This window comes from Hypanus sabinus, chromosome 3, assembly GCF_030144855.1.
Source record: "Hypanus sabinus isolate sHypSab1 chromosome 3, sHypSab1.hap1, whole genome shotgun sequence".
Classification (NCBI taxonomy): Eukaryota; Metazoa; Chordata; class Chondrichthyes; order Myliobatiformes; family Dasyatidae; genus Hypanus; species Hypanus sabinus.
In genome coordinates this window covers 18,407,872-18,434,540 of record NC_082708.1, presented here as the reverse complement: position 1 = coordinate 18,434,540, position 26,669 = coordinate 18,407,872, and the positions used below count along the sequence as shown (strand labels likewise).

The 26,669-nt window shown below is 39.8% G+C and overlaps 1 protein-coding gene across 1 annotated transcript in view; it reads right to left on the bottom strand.

Moving 5' to 3' along the window:
- LOC132391077 (interleukin-13 receptor subunit alpha-2-like) overlaps nt 1–26,669 on the bottom strand; it is an 80,623-nt gene that overhangs the window by 30,873 nt on the left and 23,081 nt on the right. Inside the window, exons 2-3 of the mRNA XM_059963800.1 lie at nt 14,708–14,836; nt 1,357–1,506 (exon numbers count right to left, since the gene is read on the bottom strand). Of these exons, the coding sequence (XP_059819783.1) occupies nt 1,357–1,444 (88 nt within the window). The 5' untranslated portion in view covers nt 1,445–1,506; nt 14,708–14,836. The remainder of the gene's footprint in view (nt 1–1,356; nt 1,507–14,707; nt 14,837–26,669) is intronic.

Genomic DNA, 26,669 nt, shown 5'->3' with positions numbered 1-26,669 from the left:
GCCCTGAGTAACAGAGGTCCTTAATAATGGACATCACCTTTCTGAGTAATCACTCCTTGAATGTCCTGGATGCTGGGGAGGCTAGTATCCATGATGGAGCTGACTAATTTTACATCTTTCTGTAGCTTCTTTCGATCCTGTGCAGTAGTCACCACTCCACCCCCCCACACCAGATAGTGATGCAGTCTGTCAGAATACTCTCCAGGGTACATTAGTAGAAATTTGCGAGTGTCTTTGATGACATACCAAACTTATGATGACAACACACAAAAAAGTGCTGGAGGAATTCAGCAGGCCAGGCAGCATCAATGGAAAAGAGTACAGTTGTTGTATCGCATCGAGATCCTTCAGCAGGCCTATACACATTTTCACTGCTGCTGCCTGGCCTGCTGAGTTGCTGCAGCATTTTGTGTGTGCTGCTTGGATTTCCAGCATCTGAAGATCTTCTCTTGTTTGTGATTAAACTTTTGGGTCGACAACTTATTCTTTTCCACAGATGCTACCTGGCCCACTGAGTTCCTCCAGCATTTTGTGTGTGTTGCAATTACTTATAACATGATGACACCATGGTCCCGAAAAACATTGTCTCATTTTTACTGTGTACCGTACCAGCAGTTATGGTCGAAATGACAATAAAAGTGACTTGACTTGACTTGGAGGCAGAAACTATTTTAGGAAGTATTCGGAAAACACTAGTTTAGAAAAGTAGTAGAAAAGTTTTGGTCTAATGCAGGCAAATGAGATTAGCATAAAGGCAGGTGTCATGGTTGGCATGGCTGAAATGGGATATCAAGCTCTACTTCTGTGCTGCAGATTTTCACTATTCAATGAATCTGTGCTCGTGAAATTCATTTTATGAATCACTAGAATTTTCTAGCCCAAAGAGTGATGTGGCAGCTGAGGAGGCTGTCATTACACTTTTGATAGATCAAGGAATTGAAGGCTATTGGATTCAAAGTTCAATGTAAACTTATTATCTGAGTATGTATACAGTATACAATGCTGAAATTTGTCTTCCTGACAGATCGTCACAAAACAAGGAAGAACCTTGGAAGCAACCCGTTCAGATAATAACATCAACCCCTCTATCTCCCAACACTCAAAAGAAGACACGCAACATAAAAGCGATTGAAAAATACAGAATATAAAACACAAAAGATATATTTCAGTATAGTTCAGATTTTCAGGGTTTATACAGTACAACCAGTTTTCTTTTTTACAAGCATGAATGGTTCTGAGTTTTGGATGTCACGGAATGGATTTGCGTACCTCTTCAACCATCCTTCAGGACACCTTTGGGTGAAAGCCCTCAGCAAGTCTTTCAAGCATTGTATTAAATGAATGTTCAATACTTACTCAGATTTGCCAGGAGGTCTGGGGTCTTATTACTCGATCCAATGGAGAATGCAAGATGGATTGCAAGATAAGCAGGTAAAAGGAACATATTGGAGATCTTCGGTTACAGATTTGTCAGCTCTAAAATGCCAATTTAGGTAATAAAAAATTCTGAAAATGAAGGAAAGTAATCTTATATTATAAAGTTGTAAGCATCATTTTTGAAACAATGGACTTGTTAACCTCATTCTTAATTAGTATGTGGGACACTTATTATACAATCTCACCTGAAAGGTGACATTTCTGGTTCTGCTACACCAGAGTGGGAGGTAGTTACTGTACTTCAGTGTGGTGAACTACATATACCTGTCTGGACACCCCCCCCCCACTGACTGTTCCTGTGGCTCCTCCCACTGACCCCTGTATAAAGGCAATTGGAGGCACTGCTCCTCCCTCAGTCTCCAGGATGTTGTGTGATGGTCTCTTGCTGTTGACGGTGCTTTCTTCCAGCTAATAAAAGCCTATTTTGACTCACGTCTCCAAGAGTTATTGAGGTTGCAACATTGGGTTCCTGCCTCAATAGTTAAGAATGCCACTCACTGAATCACAGATAAGCAAGTGACTGTTCAAGTAGAAGGAAAAGGAAGTTTTCAAATGTGCTTTGCAAACATTCCCCACCCTACAAATTCTTTACTCCAAAAGCTCTCTCCTGGAAAGTGCAAAAGAGTTATTAAAACAAAAATCTCACACCATCTCAAACGTTTATTTCTTCAGAAAGTTAATATGATCAACCATTGTAGTTAGCACACCCCCACTTCCTCTATCTATTATCCCTGTCACTGCACTATAAATATTTTAAACCACATTTTATAATGCAGTTTACAATGTAAATACATACTGGTATTTATGTATTTATGCACATTTTATTCTATATCCATTCCTTAATCTCTAACTTTATTTTATATAATTCTTGATTTCTTTATAATTGATGAACATTGTTGTATTTTGTTGCATGTTGCACCCTAACACACCACAGTAAGTTCCTAATAAATGTAAATATATATGGTGAATAAAGTTGATTCTTGATTCTTTCCTTGAAACTATATTTTGACTTTAAATGTGATCTTTACAATGTAGTTATGGAAGGCATCCTTGAAAGTCCTGTTGTCGAAAAAAAACATTAAAATGTGTTGTTTCTATTATCAGTTTCTTCTTTGGGGAGAAAAATTAAAACTTGGGCCCTAATCCACCAGTGAACCATTCTCCATTACCACCAAGCACAAATTTAACCCCTATCCTGCAGTTATAAGACTCTTGCAGATTAAAGGTAAATATTAGCTTTAGTTGTCACATGAACATTGCAATACGTTATTTGCGTCAAATCAAATCAGCGAGGATTGTGCTGGAGGTAGCCCACAAGGAACGCATATGTCAATGTACATACGTCACCCAATACTAGCCTTTGATTCAGTCCACTGCTGTTCACTCTGCTGACCCATGACTGTGCTGCAACCCACAGCTTGAATCACACCATCAAGTTCGCTGATAACACGACCATGGTGGGTCTATCTCATCAGCAAGAACGACAAGTCGGCATACAGAAAGGAGGTGCAGCTGCAAACAGACTGGTGCAGAGCCAACAACCTGTCTCTGAATGTGAACAAAACAAAAGAGATGGCTGTTGACTTCAGGAGGGCATGGATTGACCAATCTCCGCTAAACATCGATGGCTCCTCTGTAGAGATCATAAAGGGCACCAAATTTCTTGGTGTTCTGCTGACAGAGAATCTCACCTGGTCTCTCAACACCAGCTCCTTATCAAAGAAAGCCCAGCAACGTCTCTACTTTCTGCAAAGGCTGAGGGAAGTCCATCTCCCACGCCCCATCCTCACCACATTCTACAGGGGTTGTATTGAGAGCATCCTGAGCAGCTCCATCACTGTCTGGTTCAGAAATTGCACTATCTCGGATCGCGAGACCGTACAGCAGATAGTAAGGTCAGCTGAGAAGATCATCGAGGTCTCTCTTCCTGCCATTTACACTGCACGCTGTATCCACAAAGCAAACAGCATTATGAAGGACCCTGCGCACCCCTCATACAAACTTTTCTCTCTCCTGTCATTTGGGACAAGGCACCAAAGCATTCAGGCTCTCACGACCAGACTATGTAACAATTTCTTCCTCCAAGCTATCAGACTCCTCAATACCCAGAGCCTGGACTGACACCAACTTATTGCCCTCTGCTGTGCCTATTGACCTGTCTTTTATTTATTGTAATGCCTGCACTATTTTGTGCACTTTATGCAGTCCTGGGTAGGTCTGTAGTCTAGTGTAGCTTTTTTTTCTGTGTTGTTTTTATGTAGTTTTTGTACTGTTTCACGTAACACCATGGTCCTAAAAAACATAGTCACATTTTTACTGTGTGCTGTACCAGCAGTTATGGTTGAAATGACAATCAAAAGTGACTTGACTTGACTTTCTTGCAGGCATTCACAATAGACCAAAGAACTACAATAGAACCAATGAAAAACTACAAAGACTGTCAAGATCACCTCTTGACCTCAATCTACTTTGCTGTAGCCTTGCACATTGTTGTCTGTCTGCACTGCACTTTCTCTGTAACTGTAACACTTAATTTGTCTTTGTGATATCTCAATGCACAGTTGTAATGAAATGATTTATATAGATGGCATTCAAAACAAAGTCTTTCCTCACTGGACCTCTTTAGATGTGACAATAAGAAGCCAATTTACCAACATGAAGCAAAAACTCCAGACCAGCAGTTTTCTGCCAATGTCTTAAATGAGTGCAGCATCCTTTACTTGAGGAAACAATTCACAGCTCATAGATATTCAAGATGAGCTAGCTGAATTATTTTGACATGGAGCTAGAATGGACACAATGGGTCAAAAAGCATTTTTCAAGGTACGGCTGTTCTGATTGTGCGATAATCACCAGTTCCACAAGACAGACATGCAAAAAAAAACTAGACTTTCTGCTCATGTTATGGTGATATCAATTACATCAGAATGAAATCCAAAAGTATTTTCTGCACACACAGGTGAAAGTGACTCACATTTCTTACTGGGGTGGTATCGCGAACATTACAGATTATACTGTACTGATTATATCAGCCACTTTCTTACCAATACCCATACTAGCTCATAGTAGAATACTGTCACCACTTGATTTAGATTCAGATTAACTTATTTATCGCACATACGTCAAACCATTTAGTGAAATACTTCACTTTAACAACAACGAGTTGTTTACTGCCTACTTATATTGATAGTAAATATACCTTGAACCGTGAACCTTCTATTCTCTATAGTATTTCGAGTATGTACTTTTTATAACTTCCACTTTATTGCATATGTCCAATGTGTGCAGTAGTTTTCCTTTAGAAAATCTAGATTAAGTTGAGAGGGTGTGATCGAGAGGTTCCCTATTAGAATTTTAATCAAATATTAAACTGAATCTTTACCCAATCCTATGGGTGGATTTAACAGCTCCTGGAGAAGAGAAGAAGCACTAAATCATGTATACTAGTCAATACTTCGATAGTCAATCCAAAACAGATTACATGCCCATTGTTCATTGGAGTTTTCTATATCCAAAAATGAGAAAATGTGGGAATTAAAAGTGACAAGATAATGATGGAAACATAATAAGGTGAATATGCAGAAAAACGGAAAATATGAGCAGCAAATGGAAAAAAAGCACTAAAAATGTCTTTTTGGCCCACTAGTTAATAGGTCTTTAGAAAAATAATTCAACTCTACACCGTCAATTCAGTAAACCATTTCCTTTCAGACACATTTCCTGCTCTCTTTTGAACAATACTACTGAATCTACCCCAAACAGTGTATTTCCGGCACTTGCATTTACAGAGTGAAAGGGGCTTTCCTCATATCACTTCTGCTTTTGTTTAGCCAGGCAGCTTTTTATTTTGTTTCCTAACTCTCAGCACTTTTGTCAATGAAACTGTTTCTTCCTGTGTCTGTGATTCTATCAAGTCTCTCTAGAAGCTTCTCTGTCCTTGGGAGGATGGTCGCAGTTCCTCCATAACTCAGTTCCCCTGTTCTTGCAATAATTTTAAGAGAATCTTCTACATCCTCTCTGAGTCTTCACATCTTTCCAAAAGTGTGTTTCCCAGAGCTTCAGGCAAGGTGCATGCATTGGAAATGTTTAGAAGTTTACGCTAAATGTTGACAAATGTGACTGACTTAGACAGGTAGCTTGGTTGGCACAGAATCAGTTGGTCTGAAGGGCTCGTTTCTGCATTGTATGACTCGATGAAACTGTACCTAAGAAGAAGGGTGTTGTTATGACTTTCAATAACAGTGCATCATTTCCAGATATTAAATCTCCTCACTCATAACAAAACCTGTTATATGTCATTAGAAAATTTCTAAACATGCACGGCTGGTTACAATTCATATTGTGCTCATTTTCAGATGCAGGCTTGAAATGATTTGAGGCTGAGATAAGACCATAAGGTATAGGAGCAGAATTAGGCTATTTTGCCTATTGAGTTTGCTCCGTCATGGTTCATCATCAGGGCTGATCCTACTCCCCAGTCTCCTGCCTTCTCCCCATATCCCTTCATACCCTGACTAATCAAGAATCTACCTCAAATATTCCCAAAGACTTGGCCTCTACTACTGCCTGTGGCAATGAATTCCAGAGATTCACCACCCTCTGGCTAAAGAAATTCCTCCTCATCCCCATTCTAAATACAGTAGTAAGGATGTGGGCTACATATTGCAATGGTAAATAGAAAATGCATGCCAATAGGGCAGTGTTACAATAGTCATGAGGGACTTCAATATGCAGGTAGATTGAGAATTCCAGTTTGGTGCTGGATTACAGGAAGGGAAATTTCCAGAGGGCCTACAAGATAGCTTCTTAGAGCAGCTTGTAGTTGAGCCCACAGAGGATGAGCTATTCTTGACTGGGTGTCGGCTGATGAACCAGGATTGATTAGAGAGCTTAAGGTAAAAGAACCTTTAGGGGAGTGTGATCAGAATATAATCAAATTCACTCTGAAATTTGAGAAGGAGAAGCTGAAGTCAGATATATCAGTATTACAGTGGAGTAAAGGGAATTACAGAAGCATCAGAGAGAAGTTGCCAGGGATGTTGGAAAGAGCAGCAATTGTTGGAATTTATGGAAGCTATTTGGAAGGTACAGGACATACACATCTCAGAGAGGAAGAAGTATTCTAAAGGAAAGATGACACAATGTTGACTAACAGGAGAAGCCAAAGAGAGGGCATACAATAGAGCAAAAATTAGTCGGAAGTTAGTCAGTCTTCATTGTAGAAGACACCAGCAAAATGGTGGAAGTTCCACATATCAGAGGGCATGAAATGTGTGAAGTTACAATAACTAAAGAGAAAGTTCTTGAGAACCTGAAAAGTAATAAGGTAGAAAAGTCACCGGAACTAGATGAAGTAGACTCCAAAGTTCTGAAAGAGGTAGCTGAAGAGACCATGGAGGCATTAGAAATGATCTTTCAAGAATCACTATATTCTGGAATGGTTCTGGAAGACTGGAAAGTTGCAAATGTCAGTCCACTCTTCAAGAACAGAACAAAGCAGAGGAAGTAAATTATAGACCAGTTAGTCTGACCTCGGTGGTGTGAGGCACATAATAGGCTGCAGTCAATGTGGTTTCTGAAGGGAAATTCTTGCCTGACAAATCTGTTGGGATTTTTTGAAGAAATAATAAGCAGGAAAGACAAAGGAGAATCAGTTGATGTTGTGTACTTGGATTTTCAGGAGGCCTTTGACAAGCTGCCACAAATGAGGCTGCTTAACAAGCTACAAACCCATGGTATTGCTGGAAGGATTCTAGCCTGGAATGGCAGAAGGCAAAGAGTGGGAATAAAGAGAGCATTTTTTAGTTGGCTGCTGGTGACTAGTGGTGTTCCACAGGGGTCTGTGTTGGGACTGATTCTTTTTATATGTCAATGCTTTGGATGATGGAATTTATGGCTTTGCTGCAAGGTTTGCAGACAATATGAAGATAGGTGGAGGCGCAGGTTGCTTTGAGGCAGTAGAGAGGCTACAGAAGAGCTTCGACAGATTAGGAGAATGAGCAAAGAAATGGTAGATGGGATACAGTGTTGGGAAGTGTATGGTCATGCACTTTGGTGGAAGAAATTAAAGGGTTGATCATTTTCTAAATGGAGGGAAAATACAAACAATAGGTGGAAAGGGACTTAGGAGTGCTTTTGAGAATCCCCTAATCTATGGTGGGGAAGGCAAATGCAATGTTAGCATTCATTCCAGGAGAACTAGAATACAAAAGCAACAAAGTAATGCTGAAACCTTATGAGGCCTCACTTGGGAGTATTGCGAGCAGGTTTGTACCCTCATCTTAGAAAGGATGTGCTGAAACTGGAGAGAGTTTTTTTTTAAACCTACTATCTTTTCTGTGAAAGACAAGTAAATCCACAAACCAGGACTTGTACCTTCTCACCTCTGCCATCGGGCAGAAGGTACAGAAGCCTTATGTCCTACATCACCAAGTTTCTGAACAGGCATTACTCTACAACCATCGGGCACCTGAACAAGCATGGATAACGCCAGTCACAACTATTCTTGAACTGATCCTACGACCTACAGATTGGCTTTCAAAGACTCTTTACAACTCATTATTTCAGTGTTAGTTTTATTTGCACAGTTTGTCTTCTTTTGGACATTGGCTGTCTGTCATTCTTCATAGATTTTCATAAATTCTATTGTATTTATCTCCTCATAAATACTTGCATGGAAATAAATCTCAAGATAGTATATGGCAACATGTATGTATGTACTTTGATAATAAATTTACTTTGACCTTTGAACTGTGAAGTAATAAGCAGTTCGCTGTTCATGGTTTGTTTCCGCTGAGCCTGGGACTGTTAGCATACCTTTCCACCTGTCCTGCTGGGTGTTGAGGGCTCTTTAATCGGCAATGGAAGATGTTACAACTTTTCCTTCACCTTCTCCTCCTCACTATCCAAGCACCCGCAGACTCCTTTGAGGTGAAGCAAAGGTTCATCACACCCCAACCAACCCGACCTAACGTATTTAGTGCTTATGATGTAGTGTCCTTTACATTGGCAAAAACAAAAATACATATAAACTAGGAGACCATTTTGCAGAGCACCTCTGCTCTGTGCCTAACCACGATCTTGGGTTTCTGGTTGCATGCTATTTTAACTCTTCTTTCCATTTGCACACCAACTTGTCTGTTCCTGGCCTTCTTCATTGCTACAGAGAGGCCAAACAGAAAGCAAAAGGATATTTCATGCGTTGCTTGGGTAGCTGACATCCCAACACAATGAATACTGAATATTCCAATTAAAGGTACTCTTATCTGACATCTCACTTGTCTACTTAGATCAGTTTCTCTAACCTCCGGTAATTTCTCTCGCTTCTTTCTTTTTATATTTCTCATTTTGGCTCCTGCCTTACTCTTTCCACTAGCATATCACCTTCCTCATTCTTCCCTTTCTCCCATGGTCCACTTTCCTCTCCTATCAGTTTCTTCCTCCTTCAGCCTTTTACCTCTGCAACCTATCACCTCCCAGTTTACTTTATCCCCACTACTTCATCTACCTTCCCCTTCATTGTCTCAGCTATCTCCTGCCAGCTTGTACTCCTCCCCCTCCCCTACCACCACCATCTTCTTATCTTGGTTTCTTCCCCCTCCCCCTCCCTTTCCAGTCATGATGAAGGTCCTGGTCCATAATGTTGACCACTCTCCAGAGATACTGGCTTACTTGGGTATCTTGTGTGTGCTTCTCTAGATTTCTTTTCTCTTTGCTCTTCCATCCCATCTTCTGCCCTCACCCAGATCCCTTTACCCATCATCTCCTCCCCACCTGTTTCCAGCTATAACGTACCAGCTTTTACCCAAACATCTTGCGTCCATCTGTATTTATGACAACCTTCTCTGTTCCCTATGTCACAGGTCTCAATATAAAACTTTGGCTTACACCTCTTGCTACAACATGCTGCTTGACATGTTGAGTTTTTCCAGTGACATGTCTTTTGTTCTAATGACTGTATTGATCATTTCCTGTTTCTAGGGTATTTTTAACTACTTCTGTGGTAGAACTGTGAAACAAATGACTTCTGAGTAAAGAAACTACATTGTGCTCAGAAATGGGGCAAGTATACGGTAAGAAGCAACATAGCAATGAAGAATCCTTTGCACCTGTGTGCAGACAAAGCTGGGATACCTTCATTGCTCCTCTAAACTTCAGTAGTGTAATGGACAGTAAGTACTATGCATTTCATGAATGGCCAATGCTTACACTGAAAGAGTTTTCATTGACTGCTTATAGTGACTTCAGCTGATGGAAGATTTCAATTAAATGGGCACAGCATCTGACATTACCAATAGAAAATACCTGACCTTAATGGGAATTTACCATGTGAAATGTTGAAAACTAAGATAGAAATATCTTAAAGTCTTTACCCCACGATGGATCGGCCATCTCCACTACTTTTTCTGGGATTCTAGGATTTTGTACCTTGGTCACCTCTGAGGCTGAGGTACACAGCTGTTTCCAAAGAGTGGACAGTCGCAAGGCTGCAGGACCGGACAGCATCCCAGGGCGGGTATTCAGAGTGTGTGCAGCACAACTGGCAGGTATGTTTACAGACATTTTTAATCTCTCCCTTTCCTAGAGTAGAGTGCCCCCCTGTTTCCAAACATCCACCAGTTTTCCTGTACTTAAAAAGACCAAGGTAATATGCCTAGATGACTGCCGTCTTACGACCACTCATTGCAATAATAACAACTACAGCACGGAAACAGGCCATCTTGGCCCTACTAAGAACTTTCTAAATAAGCAAATGCTTTGAGATGCTGCTCAAGGACTACATCTGCAGCATGCTCCCACCCACAATGGACTCCCTACAATTTGCCTACCGACACAACTGACAGATGACGCAATAGCCCCAGCTGGACATACTGTCCTTACATATCTGGGGAAGTGGGATGCTTATGTGAGAATGCTGTTCTTGGACGACAATTCAGCATTCAACACCATAATTCCCTCCAAGCTCGACAAGAAGCTCAGAGACCTTGGCCTTCACCCTGCCCTGAATAGCTGGATCCTGGACTTCCTGTCAAATCGCTGGCAGGTGGTAAGAGTGGACTCCCTCACCTCTGCCATTTTGACCCTCAACACAGGTGCCCCTCAGGGCTGTGTCCTAAGCCGCCTCCTTTACTCTCTATATACCCATGACCGTGTCACCGCCCACAGCTCCCATCTGCTAATGAAATTTGCTGATGATACTACATTGATTAGCCTAATATCAAATAATGAGGCAGCCTACAGAGAAGAAGTCATCACCCTGACACAGTGGTGTCAAGGAAACAACCTCTCCCTCAGTGTCACAAAAGCAAAGGAATGGAGACAGGCTAACCCCTGTTAACTTCAACAGATCTGGGGTTGAGAGGGTGGACAGCTTTACGTTCCTCGGCATAAACATCACTGAGGATCTCATGTGTCTGTACATACTGGATGTGTGGTGAAAAAAGCACAATGGTGCCTCTTTCATCTCAGATGGTTGAAGAAGTTTGATATAGGCCCCTAAATTCTAAGAACTTTCTACCTTAGTGCAATTGAGAGCATCCTGACTGGCTGTATCACTGCCTGGTATGGGAAATGTACTTCCCTCAATCGCAGGACTCTGCAAAGAGTGGTGTGGACAGCCCAGCGCATCTGTAGATGTGAACTTCCCACTATTCAGGACACTTACAAAGACAGGTATGTAAAAAGGGCCTGAAGGATCATTAGGGATCCAAGTCACCCCAATCACAAACTGTTCCAGCTGCTACCATCCGGGAAAAGGTACCACGGCATAAAAGACAGGACCAACAGGCTCCGGGGACAACTTCTTCCACCAGGCTATCAGACTTACTAATTCATGCTGACACAACTGTATTTCTACTTTATATTGACTGTCCTGTTTTACACACTATTTATTATAAATTACTATAAATTACACATTGCACATTTGGACAGAGACATGACGTAAAGATTTTTACTCCTCATGTATATGAAGGATGTAAGTAATAAAGTCAAATCAATTCAACTTTCTGCTCAAGGGCATTGGTGTTTCCATACCAGGCTGTAATGCAGCCAGTCAATATACTCTCCACTACACATCTGTTGAAGTTTGCCGAAGATTTAGATATAGTGCTGAATCTCTGCAAACTCCTAAGGAAGTAGAGGCGTGGCTGTGTTTTCTTCATAACTGCACTCATGTGCTGGGTCACGGACAGCTCCTCAAAGAGGGTCTCGGCCTGAAACAATGACAGTGCTTCTCCTTACAGATGCTGCCTGGCCTGCTACGCTCCACCAGCATTTTGTGCGTGAAACTAAATTTGCTGCACCTCTCCACCTCTGATCTTCCAATGAGGACTGGCTCGTGGACCTCTGGTTTCCTCCTCCTCAGGTCAATAACCAGCTCCTTGCTCTTGCTGACTTTGAGTAAGCAGTTGCTTGTTATGGCGCCACTCAGCTAGACTTTCAATCTCCCTCCATGTGATACAAGTTGCTCCTGCAAGTCCCTTTAAAATATTTTCTAATTCATCTTACAACAATGCCCTCCACTTTTTGATTCCCTTTTCCTGGGGTATAAAGATCATGAACACTCACCCTGCTGTGCCCCTCACAATTGTAGTTATCTAATTCTATCTGCATGTCATGCATCTAAAAGGCTCAGGGGGAAAACTAACGATACTGGACTAACTGTGAAAATCGCTTAGCGGACACAGGAGTGGGAAGGCAGTTGGAGGTCTGGTGAAGGAGCGATGATCATGGTGGAGGGTTAGAGTGGCTTCTTGTTTTTTTTTGACGGTTTGTGGATTAGCCCTAAAGCATATTCGGCACAAAGCACCAGTTGCAGCAGGTCTCTTATCATCCTTTCCATTTTCACAAGTGGTTGCTGTGAAAACAGTGTGTGAATTCTCAGTATTGACTTCTGGGGTATCTACTAACTTGATAGTGACGGGGCGGTTTGGTATAGTACAGAAAGCGAAGAAGACACTAAACATGTATAAAAAATAATTTCACACCCACAGTGAGGAATAATCACCAAACATCTCCAAACAATGTACTTAGAAATGTTAGTTGCCTCCTCTAGACATAAAGTCATAGAAGGTCCTGCACAGAGATAGATCTTCAACCCATCTAATCTTCCTTGATCATATTATTACACAAAATTAGAATTTTATTGTCATTGCTGAGGACAACAAGATTGCAGTGCCAACAGCATACTGACAATTCAATTACTAAAACCACAAATAAATACATTTAAAAATAATATCTGAGTTTAGAATGACATCCAAGTTAAAACTCAATTAAAAACACACAATTCCAAAATTAAAAGAAACAGCGGCTATCCCATTCAAATGTTGCACATGTCCATGCTATAAAATAAAATAATTAAATATAAAACTGCATCAAAAATTATGCCCATGTATTGCATTTAGAGATTGTCCATTGGACCATGGGTGGGTGTGGGGGGGGCATTGTTCAGTGGTATGACAGCCCTGAGGGAAAAGCTGTTTTTCATTCTGGAACATGCAGAGATATTGCCATATCTCCGGCCAATGGCAGTAGATTGAACAGGTGATTACTGGGGTGGGGTGTACCCATCACTATCTGATGAGCCCATGTAGGCACCAGGAGTTGTAGATGGTTTCCATATCTGGTAGTTGTGTTCCAATGACATTTTGTACATTTCCTGATCACTCGTTGAAGCACTCTCTTGGTCAGTTTTGAAGGTCATAATCCCAACGAGTTGACTGTTAAACAACACTACATCAATTTCCAACTGGATTCAGGACTTTCTTACCAATTGCTCCCAAGTACACATCAGCCTCCCTGACTCATAACACCAGTGCACTGAAGGGATGAAAACTGAGCCCACTCCTTTACACACTTTTCACCCAATACTGTGTCCTTGCCTAGGTCACCAGCTCCATAATCAAACTTGCAGATGACACTACAGTAACTGAATTAATTACAAATAACATCAAGACAGCATACAGAGGGGAGGCGCAGAAACTCTCTAAATGGTACAACAACCATTACTTTCTACTCAGCTTTTAAAAAAATGAAGAAATGATTATTGACTTCAGGAAATCAAGAAGCTATGAACAGGCTCCATTACTCAAATGGTTAAAAAGTGGAAAGGGCCTCCAGCTTTAAGTTCTTGGAAGTGAACATCAGAGGGGAGCTTGCTTGGACCCCCAACACCTCCTTGAGAGTAGGGAAGGCTAAGGAGTTTAAAGAGAGCAAATCTGCCCCAAAAGCTGCTGGTAAACTTTTACCGATATGTAATTGAGAGCACACTAACCTGCTGCATGACAATATGATACAGCAATGCTACCCTAACTCATTGTGGTCTCTCCACATTTCCATCAACTGCCCCGCAGAAACTGCTACTCACCTACACACTAGTGTCCCATCAACCCGTAGGGTTCTGGAATGTGAAGGGAAAAGAGTGCCCAGAGGAACCTTGTGTGGTCAATGGGAGAATATGCAAGCTCCACACAGACAGCACTGAGGAAAGGACTGAACCCAGCTGGCCCGATCAGTGAGGGAGTCACCATGCACTGATAATCTTTAGTGATTAAGTTGGCAGTCAGAGTGTTGGATCACTAACTTAAGAGAGTGAGATTTCCTGTTGAAGGGTCCTGGCCCAAAACATTGACTGTTCAGTACCCTCTACAGATGCAGCCTGACCAACTAAGGTCCCCAGCATTTCGTATGTATCGCTTTAGAGAACTACTAGCGTGATCACTCAAGTTGAGTACGATCTTCTCCTAAAGGGCTGTCTCTGGGTGCTAGGGTGGATTCTCTTAATGGAGAAGACCTGAGCAGGACTTTGCTCAACTTCAGCAGCCGCCACGCAGCCCTTGACAGATCAGGTATCAGGGTCCAGTGGCATGGAATACAAGATAACTGGGGGGCCCTTCACTGTTGTTGCCTTCCTCTTCATTCAATGCTTTTGTGAAGAGTCATCATCTTCCACCACCTCCAGTGATGAGGTTTTGGTTGTGCTGCTCTTTGTGTAGAAGTCCCCACTGACCTTAACCATTGTGGGTGACCCTATCAGGAGCTAAGCACCAGATGGTTAAACTCCACAGAGCATTGTTCTCGGGATCTCAGGAAACTCACAAGTCTCTCTGCTCTGACAAGGTGATGATCCTCAGAGAAACTGAGCCAACTAGAAGAATGTTGGACCATTTATTCAGAGATATTTATGGAAAATGCCTTGTAACAGAAGATAAAACTTAAAACAACCACTGCTCTACAACAAGCTGTATACTTACTGGCCTGTGTAATGACTTACCTGGTTTACTGAAATCCTTCAGGAATGGAATCTGCTGTACTCTTCTGGTCTGATTAAAGGTGACCCTAGCAAACTCCAGCCACTTCCCCAGTCCCAATGCTATCAGGAATTGCCTGCGATGCCTGCATCCTGTATAAACGGACAAAAGATTGCATGATATGGTCAAGCTAGAATAATTAATCATGTAACTGGTCCTTGATGTTTATTAGTCCTATCTTACACTTCCCACCGATCCCTGAGGAAGGAATTACTCCAGTATGTGCTGCAGCCTTCACAACTTTACGTAAATGCAAGTTGCTTCCTGGTCTGTGAGAAAGTGCTGTCATGTATGGGGGTAGTGTGGTGTAGCAAGATCCCACAAACACGAAGAGGATCTATCCTGGGCCCAACACATTGATGTAATCACAAAAAAATGCATGCCAGTGGCTATAATTCATTTAGAGTTAGAAGAGATTTGGTCCAAATTTCTACACAAGTAACATGGAGATCATTCTGATTAGTTGCATCATTGCCTGGTGTGGAGACGCCACTGCACCGGATGGAAAGAGGATGTAGACTCAGCCAGCTTTTCAAGAAGGCAATTTTCATATTAAGGACCCTCAGCAACCTAGACACACCCTCTTCACATTAACAGCATCAGGGAGGAGTGGCAGGAGCCTGAAGGCGCAGACTCAGTTATTTTTGGAACAACTTGTTCCCTTCTGTCATCAGATTTCTGAACAGGCTATGAACTCATGAACACTACCTCACTATTATGCTCTCTGTTTCCACTATTTATTTTTACATACAAATACACTGGATTCCCGTTAACTGGGACCTGTATACTTTGACCCAATCAGCCAAAGTTTCATGGAAATAGTTAAAAAGATATAAAAAAAAGACAAACTTTGCCCCTTTCTTGACCATTCTCTTAATCTGTCTAAGTCCTTCTGCATCCTACCTGTTTCCTCAACACCACCATTTTCCACATATCTCCTCAATTTTTTCAAGCATTGGCACTCACCCGATCTTCCTGCTGCCTTAATACTGATAGAGTTCCTCATGTCCTTACCTACCACTCCATGAGCCTCCGATCCAAAACATCATCCTCTGTGCTAATCCTTTCATTCCCGGGATCATTCTCGTGAAACTCCTACGGTAGCACATCCCTTCTCACATAAAGGGCCCAAGCTCCAAGTGCAGTCTGACCAATGCCTTAAGAAGCCTGAGCATTGGAATCCTTACTTCTACATTCTAATGACAACGCAGTATCAAAGAACAGGATCTTGATCTTAATGTCACCAGCTGAAAGTTAGTTACCTGAGTCAGGATCAGAATTCTGACAATTCTGTTATTGGTCATCCATTTGTACTATTGGCTTCTGTTTTTCTTAGCTCCATTCACATGATTTGATCTGAGGCCTGAGGTCATATCCTACAACTCTTCATGACTCAGACATAAAGTTCCTTTATTCATTAAATTCTACAGAGCTTTTTTTTTCAGAATCCTGTTTATTGCCACTGACTTAAAGAGTGAAATTTGTTCTCTTGTGGGTTGGAGGTTCTATTCTTCAGTTGAAGTGGTGCACAGCTGATCAGCTTTCCCTCTCAGGAGGATGGAATAGATCCCACATCAGTATTCAGAAGGAGAGCAGGAGTTCAGGCCAATATTTACCCCAGTGTCAAGTCACAATGTCAGATCATCCAACTATAATTGCTTAGAGTCACAGTCAAATCAGAATCAGGTTTAGTATCACTGACAAGTATTGTGAAATGTGTTGTTTTGTGACAGCAGTACAGTGCAATACATTAAAAATTACTTAAGTTACATTAAGAATACAACTGATTCCAGTTAATTGGGCCATAGTTTTATCGAGCAGCTGCTTATTTGGGACGCTATGCCATTTAATTAGGGCAGGCGACTGTTGCTGAACAATTTATAATTAGCTTCAGTTGTGTGCATGCTGTGTGGCCGTTAGAACAAATGGTTTTTATATAGTGTCAGTTGCCAGTGTCTATGTTCAAAAAGCACAGTGATTTTTGTCGCTGATTATTGTTGAGTAATAAACAGTAAGACAATTCAGAGCTGTTTTGCTCACTGCAGTTTCTAGCACTCAGGCGTGGAGATGCCAGAAACAGTCGGCAGTGGAAAGGAACTGATTTTACGACTTCAGCAAGTTAAGAACTAAGAACAATTTGAATGTTACAATTAGACTGAAGATTTGGAGGGTGCAATTGTCGAGAGCACCGTTTGAAGGCAGTCCACTTTTTGCACTAGGGGTCCATGCTAACTTTGTTCATTCAGTCAATCAAAAGAACACAGCAGTGTTTACTGAATGAATTCCTCCCTCGATAACAACCTGGCCCTCAATGCCCAGAAGACCAAGGAGATCATTGTGGACTTCAGGCATGCTAGAGGCCACACTCATGACCCCACCTACATCAATGGGGCTGTAGCAGACAATGTATCAAGCTTCAAATTCCTTGGTGTCCACATTTCCGAAGATCTCACCTGGTCCCTGAACTTCTCCATCCTGATCACAAAGGCGCAACAGTGCCTTTATTTCCTGTGGAGCATCAAGAAAATTCACCTCTGTCCCAGAATACTGACATTTTGAGAGCATAATCACCAACTACTTCTCAGTGTGATATGGCAATTGTCCCGTATCAGACCGCAGAGCACTCCAGCGTGTGGTGAAAACGGCCCAGAGGATTATTGGCATCCAATTTACACCATTGAGAACATCCACCATAAATGATGCCTGGGCAGAGCAAAAAACATTATCAAGGATGCATCTCACCCTAACCATGGACTTTTTACTCTTCTCCCATCCGGTAGGCACTACAGGAGCCTCTGCTGCTGCACCAGCAGGCTCAGGAAGAGCTTCTTCCCTGAGGCTGTGACCCTGCTGAACCTGACATCACAGCGCTAAACAGTATTGCACCCATATTGTACTATCTCAGTACCTTTATATTTGTGTGCTGTAGCACTTCCTCTTTATTTGCAGTTATTTTGTAAATAACACAATTCTTTGCATTTCTGGTTAGATGCTAACTGCATTTCATTTGGCTTTGTATCTGTATTTGGCACAATGACAATAAAGTTGAATCTAATAGGCTATTAGGAATTAGTACACAGTTTTATAGTGCTGTAGCAGTTTTGGTAGTGTTCTACTTTATTTAGTTAAACAGTAGTTTCTGTCTTCAATGGCCCAATTTTGGTCTTAACTAGTTTTTTGCTAATCACATACCTAAAGAAGCTTTCTCATGATAAAGAATGTTTAGATACCACAGAAAAAACAGGACACAGCTGTCATGGGTGGGAAAGAAGTCAGGAAAGATAATGGACTGATTAAACACACATGCCATGGATGCAGACAAGGAAGGAATTGCATATTGGGCTGGACAACCTCAAAGACACAAAACTGATTAATTACTAGACTTTGTAGATATATGAAAATGGTTTGTTTTGAGTGCTAAGATTGAAACTTACAACCAACTTAATGAATGGCGGTAGACCTTTTCTTACAAGTAATAAACATAATTACAATTTGACCCACTCTGAATTTGTTGTAGTTTGTTACTGTATATTAGAAGACCTAACTGAACAGTGAACAACACACCACTGATGTCAGCATACAATCTCTGAAGAGCATTGATAATGGCTGGGGTCATGTGTCTTGTAAAGATACCACCCAGAAGAAAGCAATGGCAAAGTACTTATGGAGAAAAATCTGCCAAAAACAATCATGGTTGTGGGACATGATCACCAGCATTATAGCGATAGGACATGGTACAGGATGCTGATTATGATAATGATATAGAAAGGATTGATGGTTGTCATATTCTCAGTGGGTTGAAGGTCTTGCTTCTTTGCTTAATAATTCTATGCTTTAATACTTTCTGGTGCATCTAACCAAAACTGTTTAGCTTAATAGCTGTTTCCAGAAGTGTCATTATGTGTCCATTTCCAATATTGTGTCCACCATGTAAAATACTGATGAGATAAAAGATGAGGTATTTATTGACATTTAATAATTCAAACTGTTCTTTGGGGAGTTTGTCTCATAACTGCAGAGTGTTTGCATTAGCATCTGACTAAACTTAAGAATTTGATATTGATAAAGAACAGTGCTTCTTTATCATTATTTTGCCATGCATATAAGATAGCAAAATCGCAAAACTGTCACTAAGTGGAAGGAAGTTTGACTAGCTCATTCTGAACTTCTGGAAAGGCAACATAATTAAATATATTGTTCATCTGTTTCCAACAATTTCACACTTAAAGATTTACCCAATCCTTTGTGAAGTGACAATTGAACTTGCTTCTACTGATCTAATAAGCTGTGAAGTCCAGATCAAGATTAACTATGAAAATTATTTATCTTGGTCCTGTCTGTGAGCCTTGACCAGTCATAACAGATCTCCCCAATCACAAGAGGCACACACGAGGTGGCCACTCTTAGTTCCTGACTGGACCCTTTACATCCAGCCAGAGCTTAAATGACCCTTTGTTTCTGCAGTAGGTGTAATCACCACCAGAACATGTTTGATGAAACAATTAAAGGAAATAGCTTGCTAAACCAACCCATCAAAATGCTGCCAGAAGTTGCACTAAGTCTGCACATTCTTTTAACAAGCTATGTGCCTGAAGCAAAGACAGCGATTCTCTGACATTGTCTTTGATAAAAGGAGTACATGTAGTCAGAATGTGAATTGAAACCAACAGAAGTTATTCTTAAATCAAGACGACTGACTAATAAAGTTTATGTTTTAACAACATTGATCACTGTTTACATTCCAAAATCTGCCATCAGATCTCTGCTGTCACTGTGCAGGAGCTAAAGGAGCTTTGGGTCCCACATCACCAGGTTCAGAAACAGTTATTGCTCTTCAATCATCAGGCTTCTGAATCAGTGTGGATAACTTCACTCACTCCAGCTCTGAACTGACTCCACTACCTAAGGACTCACTTTTCCGAACTCTACAGCTCATGTTCTTCATATTATTTATTTATTGTATTTGCACAGTATGCATTCTTGTGTACTTTGGTTGTTTATCCATTTTTATTTGGGTGTAATTTTTAGTCATTGAAGAGTACAGCTCACCCCATCTGGTCCACACTGAACCATTAATTTTAAAATACTTATTTTTTAAGAACTTTCATTGATTCTATTGTATTTCTTTGTATGTCCTGTGAATGCTTGTAACAAAATGAATTCCAGAGTAGTATATGGTGACTTTGATAACAAATTTACTTCAGAATTTGACCTTCATAAGTAAGCCTTCAGTGTTATTTTCTATACAGCATGACAGGAGCATGGTGATGTCAGAGGCACAATATTTGGAGATTTAAATCAAATCAGCCATAGCTGTTGGAAGGATTTGTCAGGAATGATTCCATTTCACTAACTGAAGAACAACTGAAAATTCACTCGTGTCCTGGTTACCCTTCATATCCCATCCACCAATCACTACACCATAGAAAGCTTCCTACCTGGATGCCCCACAGCTTGGTATGGCGGCTGCTCTGCCCATTCCTTCAACAAACTGCAGAGAGTTGAGGACACAGCTCAGAGCAGCATGAAAACCAGCCTCCCTTCCTTAGACTTGTCTGTATGTTCAGTACCTCAGTATAATCAAAGATCCCATCTACACCAGAAATTCTCTATTCTCTTCTCTCCTTATTGTCTACCTGCAATGCACTTCCTCTGCAGTTGTTCTATCTTGTCTTATGTCAGTCCTCTGTGCAATGAATTAAAGCAGAATCAAGTTTAGTGTCGCTGACCTGTGTCATGAAATTTGGTGTTTTGAGGTAGTAGTGCAATTCAATATATCAAAAAATGATAACTTGCAACAAAAATCCTGTTTATATGGTTATTTTTACTTTTTTACTCTATGTATTTAATAATAACTATCAACTTAGTTAATTTATATACAATGCACTAGAGAGTGCAGAGTTACATGTCCCAGATTTCTGCAATTTCTCATCCTTACTTAAATTTTGCTTGCCAAAATGCTCAATTTCATGAATAAGTTCTTCTCGAGCTTCCATCGGGGTACAGTCATTGATTTTAACCAATGTTTTGAAGACACACTCCATCATCTGGAATGATACCTAGGCACGGCTAATTCAGTGGTATTTACAACCCTGTCGTCCATCCCTCCTGATTGGTTGAGGTCTAACCAATCATGTATCTGCTGTCACACCTTGTTTACAATCTAATTTTAACAAAGTCAAAGGTCTCCCTCCAAGTAAGCACTGGAATTTGATTGTAAGCACATTGTGACAGCAGAAACCTGACTGGATGAAGACTGACCAATCAGGAGGGATGGGTGAGGGGTATATATACACCAGTGAAATAGACATGCATAAGTTGTGGTGATATCACATGTAAGGATGTGATTGGAGAGAGTACTAAGCATGCACAGAAATTATAGACAGATCTGGAAGCAGGGCCTGTATTGTGCTGTAGGTTTTCTATGTTTCTATGGCACTGTAAGACACGTGTGGTTGTTGTTGTTAAATAAAAGTTCTATTTCTTCCTGAATATGGTTTGTTATTAGAAGCCCACAGTACATATTAATATAAAGAACACAACATGGTGTCAGAAGTCAGTCTGGAAGAATAATATGCTACCTAACATGGGAGAATTGAAGATAATCAAAAAGAGTTTGAACCGTTTTGGTATTTGCTCACAGTTTTACAAATGGAAGGATTGCAACCTTCACTGGCACTTCAATTGTCTGGGAACATAGCTGAGAACTGGAGAAAACTTAAGGAAATTTCTGAATTATTTTTAAAATTGGCAATTGAAGCATATGAAAAACCAGTAAAAACAAAAGATGTGCTTCTACTCATAATTATTGATGAAGCAATTGAGGTATATAGCCATTCTACTTTTGAAAATGGAGATTATTTAAATCTAAAATCGATAATGGACAAATTTGAAGCATTTTGCATACCGAAGCCTAATGTAACCTACGAGTGGTACAATTTTTTTTTTACATGTAAGCAGAGAGCTGATGAAACTATTGATCAATATGTTACTAAGTTGAGACACCGGAGTAAAACATGCGAGTTTGGAGAACTGACAGAATCTCTCATTAAAGAGAGAATTGTTTGTGGGATTCTGGATAATGGTCTGAGAGAAAGACTGTTAAGAGAACAAGACTTAGACTTGGAAAAAGCTTTGATGCTCTGCAAAGCTTTGGAAACCGTGACATCACAGGCTGAAGAACTTTTCACTGAGAGCTGCCACACAGACGTGTGATTAAGTGTGAACATATTAGAAAAAAATGATAAAACAACACCAAAACCGACAGAGAGCAAGACGTCATCTGAGAGAAAAAAAGCTATGTGGTCTCTGTGGGTGGCAGCATCAGCCAAAACAGTTTCTAGCACATGGGAAAATGTGCAACAACTGTGGTAAAAGTAATAATTTTTCACGCTGTTGTAGAAGTAGAAAGAAAACAAAACAAGTAAATGTAGTGCTTGAAAATGAACAAGGAGTTTTATATAGATGTGCTTTGTGAAAACAAATAAAGAAAGAATGACTGGACTATTCCATTGCAAATGAACCAAAACAATATTCTGTTTAAACTTGATACTGGAGCACAAGTAAATGTTTTTGCAGTATCTGAGTTTAATGCATTAAAACCAAGACCAAAGTTACATCAGATGAATATAAAAGTGACTGGGTATTCAGGTGCAGACATTCCAGTTAAAGGAACATGTGTGGCAAAAGTATCACACAAGAATATTGTGCGCACGCTTTCATTTGTGCTGGAGCCAAAGAATGTACAGTCAATACTGGGTTTATCTGCCTGTGAGAGACTGAATTTGGTGAATAGAGCCTTAGTCCTGGAGAGTGACACAGAGTCAGAATACAGTGACTTGATGAAAGAGTATGAGGACTTGTTCAAAGAGCTCGGTTGTCTTCCAGGTGAGCACATAATTAAAATTGACGACACAATGCCACCCTTGGTACATTCATGTAGAAAGGTGCCTTTTGTATTACACCATCAACTGAAAACAGAACTTGACAGAATGGAATGGCTAGAAGTCATAAAGAGAGCTCCCAGGCCCATTCCTTTGTTACCAGCATTGCCACCAAAACCAGGAGTTGCAATTTTGCCCTCTGGAAGTAACGCACATGCATCAATGGGACATGCATTCCATCACAATCTCACCTCTGCAGGAGGTCAGATGCCAGACTTGCCGGTAAAGTGCAATACTGATCTGAAGCCAAAGAGTGACAAGAATCAGGATCCAATTGAAGAAGTGAAAGCACAAGTGAAGGAATTGAGAAATTTTATTGAAAGGATGAAGTCCTAGCATAAAAAAAGAGATTACACAGTTAATGAATGAATTGATTATGAAAAGAAGATTCAGATTTCATTACAAATGGAAGTGGAAGGAATTAAAAAAGCTACAGTACTTGAAGTACAACCAAGATCATACATGGTCCAAACAGAAGAAGGAGCAGTGTTAAGAAGAAATCACAAAGACTTCAAGAAAGACCCAACTTCAGAGTTTCAGTTAACTGATGCAGACCAGACAAAGCATGGAAATAACAACGAAACACAAGAACTGTGTGAATCAATTAGAAGGTCTTTTAGTGGCCTTCTATAAAGCTAGATCATTGGCTGACCCTAATGCAGGTCTCAGTATCTGTTGGCTTAAGAAACCTTGTTTTGGAGATAATGGTGTCTGAATTGTATACTGGCCAGGCAACAGCCATCCTCTCCCAGGGAGCATAAAAACAGCCTGAGTTATTGTACAGGTCTCTGCAGTTCAATATTGTGCAGAATCATCACCCTTTTATTTTATTGTTCTTGCTGTCAACACCTATGTGCCATCAATTTATAAGACATGCCACCCTGGAACTTGGGCTATAAAGTATGTATTTCTTTCATGTGACTGTACGTTTACTGCTATCTTATATGCACTATATGCACCCTGAGCTGTGCGTGACTGCTGGTACTGTGTTTTGTACCTTGGCCCCAAAGGAATATTGTTTTGTTTGGCTGTATTCATGAACGGTCCAATGATAATTAAACTTGATAACAACCTTACATTTTCTCACGTATTCCATCCACTCTATTCTTGCCACTCATCCAAACCTGGCTATGTCTCTTTGTGTCTTCTCAAGGGACATTCTCAGCTTGCTTGGAACCACCATTTACAGCTTTGAATGTGAAAACCCAGCACCAGTCCCTGTGGGATCCACTGATAGGAACCTTCCAAAATATGCATTGCTATTCTAGGTTTTCTATTTTTCTTTTCAATATTTTTATTAATTTCTAGATAGAATAAGAGTTCAAGAAAATACATATTATAAAAGAAAAAATATACAATACCAAATACATTATATTTGAATCACATTGAAGAACTCCTTACCCTATATTCATGTAGGTTAGATTAATTCATATGTTGAGATAAAAATAATTTTTTTATATATATAGAAAAATATCTATACCCACTACCAAAGCTGAAGCTGTTTGGTAAAGAGAAAAAAGAAAAAAAAACCTTATCAGATAGTGAAATATGCTAACCAGTATCTGTACTTTAATGGGAAATCAAAGGTTTTGAAAATAGTTCAAAAACAGCTCCACAAATTTTGAAAATCTTGGTTAGATTCAGAAATTGAACAACAGATCTTTTCTAAATTTAAGTATGCCATAACATCCAGTAACCACTGAGCATGATTAAGCGGAGCAGCATCCTTCCATTTAAGCAAGAGAGCCCTCCTAGCCATAAGAGAGATAAAAGCCAGAATGTGTCTTCAAAATGATATCTTTCCCTCCAACAATACCAAATAAGGCGGTCAAAGGATTAGGCTTAAAATTTACTTCAAAAAGTAGAGAAAAAGTTTGGAATAATTCCTTCCAATATTTTTCAAGACTTGGGCATGTCGAAAATATTTGAATGAATGAAGCTCTCCTTTGTTACGCCTATCACAGTAGGGAGGTATATCCATATAAAAACCAGATAGCTTATCCTTGGTCATATAAGCCCTATGGACCACTTTGAATTGTAGGAGTGAATGGCGGGCACATAATGATGATGTATTAAGCAGTTTAAAAATTTCATTCCCAGTTTCTTCAGAAATTGAAGTCTGTAAATCTTGTTCCCAAAGATTATTGATTTTGTCTAAAGAGTCATTTCTCATTCCCATCAACATATCATAAATATCAGATACTGAACCATTATAAAAATGTTTCAAATGAAGAAATTCATCAAGTAAGTTCTTATCAGGGCTTTTAGGAAATGTATATAATTGAGATCGCAAAAAGTCTCTAATTCGTAAATATCAAAAAAGTGGGTTTTTGGCAAACTATATTTAGTTAACAGTTGTTCGAACGAAGAAGGACTTCCTCCAACAAACAGATCCTGGAAACATTTAATACCCAGTCTATCTCATTGTTTAAAAACTACACCAGTTGTGGAGGGCTTAAAGAAATAATTAAGAAAAATGGGACTCGAAAGGGACAATCTCAATTAACCAAAGTGTTTTCTAAATTGTCTCCAGATCCTCAAGGTATATGTAACTACCACATTTTCAGTTATTTTACTTAAAGATAAAGGAAGTGAAGATCCCAAAAGAGAGATAATGGAGAATTTATTAACAGTGTTAGATTCTAAAGAAACCCACCCTGGACAGTCCTCATGATTAATCTAATATAACCAAAACGCAAGATTCCGTATATTAATTGCCCAATAATAAAACCTAAAATTTGGTAAAGCTAAACCTGCATTCTTTTTAACTTTCTAGAGATGAACTTTATTCAGCTGAGGATGTTTAATTTCCATATACAAGAGGATAAAATAGAGTCAAGAGAATCAAAAAAGGATTTAGGAATAAAGACGGATAAGGCCTGGAAGAGGTATATAAATTTAGGTAAGATATTCATTTTAATAGAATTAATTCGGCCAATCAATGATAACAAAGGAAATGACAAATTTGATAATGTTCTTTTCATAGTTTAATAAAGTAAGAAAATTTTCTTTAAAAAGTTATTTATAATTCTTAGTAATTGTTACACCAAATAAGTAAATTGGTTTCTTACAATTCTCAAAGGAAGATTAGTATTAATTGATACCAAGCTATTCAAAGGAAAAAGTTCACTCTTATGTAGGTTCAATTTATATCCAGAAAACTGGCTAAAATGAGAGAGTAGAGAAAGTGCAGAAGGTAACGAAGTCTCAACATTAGAAATAAAAAGCAATTAAGTCATCCGCATAAAGTGAAACTTTGTGGGTAGTACCCTTCTGCAAAATACCAATGATATCACTAGATTCTCAAAAGGCAATAGATAATAGTTCTAAGGTCAGGTCAAAGAGCAAAGGGCTCAAAGGATAACCTTGTCTGGTTCCACATTGAAGTTTAAATGGTTTAGAATTCTGAGAATTAGTAAGAACCTGAGCAGAAGGAGATAAATAAAGTAATTTAATTCACTGAGTAAAATAGGGCCCAAAATTTAATTTTTCTAAAATTTTAAATAAATAGTGCCATTCAACCTGATAAAAAGCCCTCTCAGTGTCTAAGGATATCACACATTCTGATATCTCGTTAGAAGGAGAATAGATAACATTTAGTAACTGGCTAATATTAAAATGGAAATATTGGTTTTTCATAAATGCTCTCTGAGCTTCAGAAATGATAGATGGTAAGATATCTTCAGTCCTACAAGCTAGAATTTTGGATAGGATTTTAGTATCAACATTACGTAAGGAGATTGGTCTGTATGAAGAACATTCAGTTGGGTTCTTATTGTTTTTAAGAATAAGCAAAATAGAAGCTTCATAAAAAGATTGTGGCAACCCTACCCAACTTAAAAGAATTCAAAATGGCTGAACATAAATGCGGTATAAGCAGTGATGAAAAAGCCTTATAAAATTCTCCAGAAAATCCATCAGGACCTGGAGCCTTCCGAGTGCCGTGAATGTACAGCTTCGGCAATTTCTTTGTGAGAAATAG